This window comes from Parus major, chromosome 7 (assembly GCF_001522545.3).
Source record: "Parus major isolate Abel chromosome 7, Parus_major1.1, whole genome shotgun sequence".
In the NCBI taxonomy this organism is placed as follows: domain Eukaryota; kingdom Metazoa; phylum Chordata; class Aves; order Passeriformes; family Paridae; genus Parus; species Parus major.
The window spans coordinates 16,563,208-16,573,024 of record NC_031776.1 but is presented as its reverse complement, the minus strand read 5'-3'; the positions used below and the strand labels follow the sequence as shown (position 1 = coordinate 16,573,024).

General features: G+C 38.2%; 1 protein-coding gene across 1 annotated transcript; it reads left to right on the top strand.

Annotated features, from left to right (window-relative positions):
- Positions 1–7,412, top strand: SCRN3 (secernin 3). The gene is made up of 7 exons (XM_015634333.2): positions 1–255; positions 389–570; positions 1,348–1,547; positions 2,215–2,427; positions 5,046–5,208; positions 5,565–5,745; positions 6,511–7,412. Exons 1-7 carry the CDS (start codon positions 88–90, stop codon positions 6,664–6,666), a joined length of 1,263 nt encoding a protein of 420 aa, XP_015489819.1. The 5' UTR covers positions 1–87; the 3' UTR covers positions 6,667–7,412.
- The last annotated feature ends 2,405 nt before the right edge of the window (positions 7,413–9,817 follow it).

Genomic DNA, 9,817 nt, shown 5'->3' with positions numbered 1-9,817 from the left:
CGGCTCCGCCGGCCCCGCCCCGCGCCGCTGCTGCCGCTGTCCGCGCCGGGACCCTCAGCCCACGGCCCTCAGCCCTCAGCCCTCAGCATGTTCCCCGGGCCGCCGCCCCTCTCCTGCGACACCTTCGTGGCGCTGCCGCCCGCCGCGCCCGGCGGCCGCGTGGTGTTCGGGAAGAACTCGGACCGGCCGGCAGACGAGGTGCAGGAGGTCGTGCACTTCCCGGCCGCCGAGCACCGGCCCGGCGCCGCGCTGGAGGTGAGGGCGCGGGGCAGGAGCGCTCCTGCGGGAGGCGGCGAGAACGCCGCTCCCAGCTCTTATCTGCGTATTTAGCCCGCGATTCGGCCGGCGGGTCGGGGACGGTCACTCGATGTGCTCTGACCTCTTGCAGTGCACCTACATCAGCATCGAGCAGGTGGAGAGGACCCACGCCGTGGTCCTGAGCCGCCCCTCCTGGCTCTGGGGGGCCGAGATGGGCGCCAACGAGCACGGCGTGTGCATCGGCAACGAGGCGGTGTGGGGCAGGGAAGAGATCTGCGATGGGGAAGCTCTCCTCGGCATGGACCTCGTCAGGTGTGCACGGGCTTTTTTTTTTTTTTTCTCTTCCTTTTTGGCAAATGGTACCGAATTTGGAATTTACGTGGAAACATGTGGTTTGAGTCATATGGAGAAACAGTACTTTCACTTTCAGAAGGCACTTTTTCCTCTGTTCTAGTCATGGGTAAAAATAAGTATTTCTTGGCATAAGCACTAGGTTTCTGCCAGGAGCCCATGAAAAGTATCAGGCACTAGACCAGAATTTGTCAAAGAAATTAGCAAACATTTTTCTTTCTATAAAATTTATACTAAACCAAAAGAAGACTTTTTCAAGAGCACAGGTGGGCTTCAGGCACTACTAATTGTGCCTTTTCCTAGGGTCTGTACTCCTTTGCTATTCCCACGTAATTCACATACGTATTTCACATACGTATTTTAAGTTTTGGTCTTAGCTGCCTATTTCCAAGTTCATGTTCCAAGTTCATGTTCCTACCCAACAGGTGCCAGTGTAACTCTCATTAACCTACAGCAGTCAGTCAATTCTTTTGGTAGTTTCCCCCCAGTACAGTACCTGCACACAGGACTTGTAAGCATTTTGTAGGATTCCTCTCTTTCTGTATTTCTATTTGGTGTTTTTCCCCATGTTAAGTTCACAGAGGACCCACTTCAAAGAAGCCCTTTACCTGACTTGTGTTGCCCTTACCAGATCATACAACTGGCAGCTGTATATAGAAATATCAACTTGAATACTCAGGCTGAATAGTACTATATGGAGTTCATAGTTCCAAAAATAACATATTCCTTTTGTTTTAGGCTTGGACTTGAGAGAGCAGACACAGCTGAAAAGGCTCTTAGTGTCATAGTTGATTTGCTGGAAAAATATGGACAGGGAGGAAACTGTATGGAGAGCAAAATGGCATTTACATACCACAACAGTTTTCTGATAGCCGACAGAAAGGAGGCATGGGTGCTGGAGACATCAGGAAAATACTGGGCAGCAGAAAAAGTAGAAGGTATGGATGTTGATCTTCATTCTAAACATTTCAAGTGCGACGACCACTTGGGGTTCCCCAGTTTTCATTTACCATTTCATTAAGGCATCAAACTAACCTCGAGCTGCATACAAGTGCCTGTAAACAACAGGTGTTGCTTTCTGCAGCAGGAGTGTGGAGTAGCTGGTGGTTTGTCAAAGGAGCTGAGTGACAGGGACCTTTTCAGAGCCAGAGATAACCACTCCTGCTCTTGGAAAACAGAGGACAGCAAGAAAGTCAGCATGAGAATGACAGTATGTGTGGTCTTAAGGATGGTAGTAATCCATGACAATTTCATCTGGGGACAGGACTGATGTACTGGGCTGTGAAGTGGCTGATGCTTTTAGTGGACTTAGGAGGACAAGCTCTGGATGTCTCAGAAGAAGAATGTAAAGGTGGGAATAATCAGGACAAAACCTGAAATACAATGTTAGCAATAAAAGCAAATGAGTCAGAAATGAGTGATGGTGAAAATTCAATCAGAAAAATACATGTAGCTTGGGAGAGATGGCCAGAAATACACCACCAGACTCACTGATCCTGTAAGGAACTCTTCAGGGCTAGTTTGCTTTACTGAACTAATTGTAAAGAAAATACCAGGAAAAATCATTCAATATATTTAAAAAATCTCTCTGCAACTTGCAAACAGGAGGTGTACGGAATATTTCCAACCAGCTCTCTATCACAACCAAAATTGACAGAGAACACCCAGAACTGAAGGAATATGCCAAAAGCAATGGCTGGTGGGATGGGGAAAAGGAATTTGATTTTGCTGCAGTGTATTCTTATGTCAATACTGCCAGAATGACCACGTCTGGAGGCCGATATTGTGAAGGCTATAAACTTCTGAACAAACACAAAGGTATCCTTTTAAATTATTTTCAAGATGTGCAGAGTATTTAGTGAGCTACATTAGTTTAAATCATAAATGATTATACATCTGATGCAGGCAATCATTCACATGACTTGGTGAACCAGAACTTACTAGAATGATTTTCTGCCTAAAACAGAAGCAGTGAACTTGGAAGTTTTTATTCATTTTTTTCTCATTTATTGAGGAGGAAAAATTAAAACAAGGGTCAAATATCAAATATACAGAGCTATAGTAACAACCCTGAGAGGTCACATTATGACCATACCACTTACATTGTCCCTGTAAGACATGTTCTGAAACATTTTGATAGGCTACATATTATTATTACTGTACCGCTAAGAAAAAAAACTAAAGGCTAAAACAGATTCTCAGCAGTTTGCAGCCACAGAGAACCTTATGAACAGCTTCAGTCAGGTACCATTTATATAAGGCAACAGCACAGCATTCAGATACATATCCTGCATTTATTTTTGACATTAATTTTTAAATCTTCGTAGTTTCACTATAATGGCTACTCTAAACTTGTGTAATCTACTAAAACACACCAAAAGCAGAACAAAATAATTTTCTGTACTCTAAGCACTCACTAGCTCATATGCTTGCTTTTCAGACTTCTTCTCTTCTAACTGCATCCATCTAGCAGATTTTTGCTGTAGTTGTATTCATGTGCTCATTTGAAGTAATTAATCTGAATCAAGATTACATTGCACCCCTTTGTTTCTTTTATTTATTTGGCTGAACTCTAACAGACCAGGTTTAGCATTTAGTTAATGCATCAGAGTGAATTACTTTTGCTATCTTGTTTTAGTAATCATGTAAATCCTGCATTTATTTTCAGAATTGCAGGTTCTGAATACTGAAAGTATTTTCATAATACCTGTATTTATTTGTATTATAACAATGCTGAGATTGTATCTGTGCTTTCATTCTAAATCCCCATTTTCAGGCATTTACCTGAGCCATTTTAAAAGTCCCACTAGGTGTTCAGGTTATCAGCCTCATATGGTTCACTTTCTTTAGATTTATTTTAAATGGGTGCCCTAACTAATAGCTATTTGATTTACAGCATCACTGAAATCACTGGTTTCTCCATCTATCCTTCCCTGCTTTTTCTCTCTGTGGCTTTACAGTTGTGGGGTTTTTTCAAGCTGCCCACTATGTGAGGACCATTTTTACAGAAATATTCATATTTCAAAAAATAGGGAATGTATTTCATGCATACAAAATAGTAAGAGTCTAGTGAAAAATATGCAGTACCTTCTTCCCTGCTGGACAGGTTGCTAAAATGTAGCTGTGAAAATGACCATTGATTCTTTTAATTTCTTTGATTCTTCTAGCTTGCTGATTTCTTTAATTCTCCAACCTTGCCAGGCAACTGTAGGAATACTTAAGTGTATAAGTAAAATTGCTTAAATGTAGTGCTGCATGCCTGTCCACAGGCAGCTTGGGTCATGTATGAAAAAATAATATCAGAGATGTGTGACTTAACAGCAGAGTAACTATTTTAAGAGGAAACAGCAAGGCAGTTAAAATTTATTTTTTTTTTTTTACACAGTTAGAACTCAGTAAGGGAAACACTGAAATATTAAAGTGGTAGATGGTACCTTCCAATAAAAAATAAAGAGTGGGAAAACTGATGTTTTTCTGCCATAAGCATACCCTCAGTGGTATAGCAAATGTTAAAAGAAAACCATTATGCAAGAACTGCCTGTTAGAATATTGGGTGGTGTGGCAGTACCATGCCAGTATCTGAGCTTAAGCATATGCTATATAGCAACATTTTCAGTGATATCACCTGAACAGGCTTATGTGGAAAGGGTTTCATTCCTCCTAAACAGGAGTTATTTTCATAGATACTTGGCACTAAACCTCACACAGGTTGCTGATAAAGACTTTTCTACAAATGGATGTACTACTGTAGCTTCTGAGCATAGAATATAATGCCACTCCAGTGCATCCTTGAAAAGGATGAAAATAAAACACCCACCAAAACCCCGCCACGCAAAACAAGTGACAGTCTTGGTGTTTCTTTTTCAAAGTTTCACACAAAATCCATGCATGGCTGTTATTATTTTTAATAACATTATTATTATAATTATTATTTATAATAATTATATATAGAATTATAATGCTATTATAAATAATAGTTTCTAATAATATATAATATATACTGTACAATAATATATAATAAATAAGTCATTATAATGATTATTTATTATTATTATAATGATTATTCTTAGCTCCACAGAGTGCTCAAAATTCAGCATTTAATCCAAATTACTATTTTTCATCTGAAAAGTTACTTTGTGAATGACCATTTGCTAGCCCTATGAAATCTACCTTTCTGGGAAATACCTTTTGTCTTTGTACTCCCCCTTTTTTAAGGCATGTTCTTATCACCACCTCTCTTTGAAGTAAATTTGGGAAAGCGATACAAGTGTATTCCATATTAAGGTTTGCCATTAGGATGACTTTTTTCTCCTGCCAACATAGACAAACTAAAACTGGCATTTGACTATTAAAGGAAAAAGCAGCCAGTTGTAGAGAACATGTCATTCAGTTGGTATTATATTAGCTCTGTGGCTAAATAATTGTATCTTGAATAGGATCTATCACTTCTGAAGTAATGATGGAAATTCTTCGTGACAAAGAGAGTGGCATTAACATGGAAGGTGGATTTATGACAACTGGCAGCATGGTGTCTGTACTGCCTCAGCAGCCTAATCTGCCCTGTATTCACTTCTTTACTGGAACTCCAGATCCTGCCAGGTGATGTAGAAGCAAGTAAATTGGATAAAAAATTGTAAATATCTAAGTGGAAAAGTGTTGCAGTTTGCCTAATTCTGTTCTTTTTTGCTTTGGGTTGGTTTTCTTTTTCCCCCTGAAAAAGCACAATCAAAGTGTAGGAGGAACATCAATGTACATTATATATATTAATGGTATCAACCTACTTAACAGAGCACTGCTGTGACAATGACTTTAACACCAGTTAGATGTTTTTTTAAATACTTCTTTCTTAAAAGAAGCAAGTAGAAGAATGGGGAAAAAATACAGCAATTTTCTGACTCAACAATTTTAACAAAATGGTGTCAGTAAAGGATCTTTGTTCTATTTTTTCTTCCTAGATCTGTATTCAAGCCTTTCATTTTTGTGCCCGGTATTACTCAGTTATTAAAAACTACATCCCCTACATTTGGTCATGATGATCCAGTTAAGAAGCAACCACGTTTTCAGAGTAAGCCAGATCGAAGACATGAGCTCTATAAAAAACATCAAAGTGCTGCTGTAGTTATGGAAACTATCAAGGTACGTTGATTAAATTAGATTTCAATGCAAGCAGGTGGTTTATATAAGGTCCTTGCTCACATTTTGTTAATGTGATACCAGTTAATGGCCTTTGATGGATTGCAAAGAACAGTGCAGTACCCCAGAAGCCCAGTGTGTTGGCATCTGGCAGGCATGTGTTTCCAACACTGGAAATTGCAGCCAGCACTGTGCTGGACTGGCAGGATGAACCCCAGCTGAGGATCTGTGTTGCTCACCTTGCAGAGCAGCCCCCCACAGCCTCCCACACCAGTCAGATAATGGAGAAATGCTCGAGCAGCTGCAGGAAAATACACAACTCCCGCTAAGAGTTCTTGCAGCTATTCAGGCCCTTGGTCTCAGGTGGAGAGCTTGCTTGGTATGGATAGGAAAGGAAACAAGATGACAAAGATAGCTGAACACGGATGTGAAGCAAGAAGGTAGCTGCTTACTTTTAGCAGTAAAATCTCTCCTATTTACAGATACATCTTCTTAAAAGTAAGTCATATGCCCACTGAAGTTATGGTAACTAATATCTAAAGGAGCTCTAATATTTCTTCGATCTATCAGACAAGGAAGATGAAGTGAGTGCTAGATATTAGGAAAGATATCTAAGAAAACTTGTCATGATACTGACTTCAACCAACATAAATGTGTACCCTAGAAACTCTTAAAAGATTAAAATAAGGACAGTAGAACAGAATTTTGTTAGGGTGATTACTACATATTCTGTATAGTTTTTAGTGAAATAAATGTTTCTTTTTGCAGGACAAAGGTAAAGAAATGCTCAAAGAGATACAGGAGTTGGAGAAACAGAAGATAAGTCAAATGGAATCAATCCTGCAAAATGGATGCCTTGATATTAACCAAGTAGTTAATCTTTTTTCACAGTGTGTAGAAGAAGAACTTAAAATATATAGCTAATAATATTATTTGAATGTGGTAAAATTTGGATTATAATTGGGTTTTCTAATGAAGAGGCTATATAGATTAACACCCTGTTTTCAGTATATCACATAGCATGGACAGTTTTAAAGATTCAGATTCCTATTCAGGACAAATGGCTTTTGATTATAAGAAGAATGCTGGAAAGGCTCCTAAGAGCCAGACAGTGACTTTGTTCGTGGCACAAAGCTGTCAGCAGAGATTGATTTTGCTGAAAAATAGATGCAATTAAAGTGCAATAGCTTGACTAAATAAGGGAACAACCCCATCTCTGAATGGAACACTAACTCAGCTCTGGAGAACGTGGTTCTAGCAAGCATATGTGTAGCTTTTACAGTCAAGAGAACTGTAGCAAAATTTCAGACTACCTGAATTAAAATGGCCATGCTTAAGACTATCTAAAATGTAGAAGCTATGATGAACAATGAATTAAAAAGAAAGTGACACACAAACCAAATAAGATTGATACTCAGTTGCTTGGTAAAACCACTCTAAGTTACATTTCATATATGAACCTTCTACTACTTCAATGTAAAACGAGGCTATGAGTTCAAGGTATATTAAAAACAAATCACAATTACAAGAATATTTTGCTGTGAGTGATTGTGAAATCTTTTTACATGGAATTCAACAATGCAAGCATCCTGTAACTTATCCACAGATTTCACTTTCCTATCTATTTTTCCCATTCTGATAGTGAAAAATAAACTTATTTATATACAATATGTTTATTGTCAAATTAATTCTGCAGTGCACTTTATAACAACATGGAGTTCTAAAATGTTTCTTGAATTCTTTTAAATCAGGCAACTAGAAAGGAAGAGGTTGGGCTACACAAGTATATACATGTGTACTCAGCAAGAGACTTAAAAGTACTTAAATTTTTTTTCATTTCATATAAAGCCTTTAAAATCATGACTTGTTTTACCAGAACTAATAGACTATGGACTTAATTTAATCAAGCATTTTGCCCTGCCAGGAACATTTCCCTCCTGATTCTGTTTAAAAGTAATGATCAATGTATGACACCACTTTTATTATCTGTGGCAAGGGCCAAACCAAACAAACAAAGAAGATTGTGATTTTATCTCATGATCAATAAATCAGGATAACAAGCAGGACTAAGAAAAAACAAAAACAAGCACTCAAAATGCAGCACACTTCTGCAAACCTTCAGAAGAAAATATGAAATGGTGCACTAAAACTGCAGCAGTAGTGTGGGATGTGATAGTGCATCCTCACAGACACAGCAAACCACAGAAAGATCATTCTTTGATGATTTTTCACATGCAGTTTTCTCATTCTGTAAACTGTTCAATACCCCACTGGTAAAAAAAAAAAGTTAAATATAAAGAATAGCTAGTCAATGAAGTTTGCAGAATTAATACAAAAATTAAGAGCTTGGTAGAATTTCTTCTTTCTGATCCTACAATGAGAGTAGGAATTAATTTGGGATGCTGGTGTTCAGATTCACAGCAAGAGACAACTGAGCTAGGAAAGGCTCATGAACTTTCTGTTTCTAGCAACCTAATGTGTACCACGTGGCAGTAGCAAGCAAGACTGAGTGGGAGGTAAGACAAAGTATGTTTGAATTGACTGAACATTTTGTGCTTCTGTTGACAACAAAATTTCTCAGAAGTTCAGTAGCACAGTGGTTCAATACAGAAGTCCAATAGTTCAGCTTGTTAAGCAGAAGATAGATTTAATAAAAAATTGCTGTATTTATCTGTTTTCCTTCTGGGATGTCCATATCTAACAATTATATATCTTTTCCTATTTTTGATCATGAGCTGTTCTACACTAATTCTTTCACAGCATCAGTAAATGCCAGTGCTGGAAACCAAGGTATGAATCAAGTTTTCAGGCAGCATAGCAAACCAAGTGAAATTGTTTTATGCTACAGTGCAAAGATTGAAGTTATACAAGAAGAACAGTAGTAAAGTTGGAGCAGACCTTTAAAAGCAAACTTCCTGGCCACTTAATCGCAGGGTGGCAATTAACGAGGTTAAGCACATTGGTCCAGTTGTGATGTAGGCAGCCACAGTCCAACTGTCCCTCTTAGTTACGTGTCTTTTCCTTAATGGTCTACAGGATACAAAGTAAAAACAGTGTAATGTGTGGGGACAGTGCAAGTGATGGCCAACAGAATAAAGGGTATTTCAGTACCTTTTTCCTTGGGATTGCATCATCCTAGAAGACATGCAATGTAAAAACAGAAAATAAAGATGGGATCAGGAGAAACAAATCATCCTCCCTCCCACAGCCTTATATTAAAAAAAAATTTAAAAAAATTAAAAAACAGAACGTCCCCTAGAGGGCAATCTTCACAGGGGTTTTTACCTAGGAATGCATCTAACTGACTTTAAAAGGTTTAGAGCTTTATGAAGGATCATTATTGAAATGAAAAAGTCCTAAAATTTTGTACTAGAAAACGAAGTGTTATATTCATTCCTGTTCCTTATCACAATTATTTTGAGATTAGACTAGAAAAAAGATCCAGTGTTTCACTGGGCATTCCTCTAGATTTGTTCAATAGATGTTTTCATGGAATTTAGCTTCCAAAAGATTTATCCCAAACTAATCCACCTTCAAAATAAAGGAAGTCATTGCACCACTGACCACATCTTTAAAGAAAAGCTGTTTCTAACTACCAGAAAACCCCATAATAGTATATCAACTATTGACAGAACATCAGCTTGTCAGCTGTTCAAAACTTGCCAGTGTTCCTTGGTGGAAGCAAATATTTACCAGATAAAAGGGTCACTTAACTTCCTAAAGCAATTCAAAGTCTATTATTGACTTCCAGAAGTATCCAGTGATTTAGAAACAAAATATTATATCTTGTATTTAATTTCTAGCTTCTTTAGTCTATTTATTAACCATCACAGACTCATCAGACTAATGGGTATGGTACCAGCAGTCACAATGTTATAGCAATAAATCTAAGAGTAAAAAATAAATCTTGGTGTTGGTTGATAATTAAAGGTGCTCTCTGTATTAGATTTGTGTCAGAGAGCCTTTTCTACGCAGAAATTTTGAGCAATTTCTTATTTAAAATGGATATGTACTCAAATATAGGGGAAAGCAGGGCCATTAAAAAAAGGGAAGCAGGATTTATATGATGAAAATG

Excerpts from the sequence above, each read along its gene's own strand:
- SCRN3 (XM_015634333.2), top strand. The coding sequence starts at position 88 with ATGTTCCCCGGGCCGCCGCCCCTCTCCTGCGACACCTTCGTGGCGCTG. Across the intron at positions 256-388 it reads GGCCCGGCGCCGCGCTGGAG|TGCACCTACATCAGCATCGA; the intron begins GTGAGGGCGCGG and ends GACCTCTTGCAG. Across the intron at positions 5,209-5,564 it reads GGAACTCCAGATCCTGCCAG|ATCTGTATTCAAGCCTTTCA; the intron begins GTGATGTAGAAG and ends TTTTCTTCCTAG.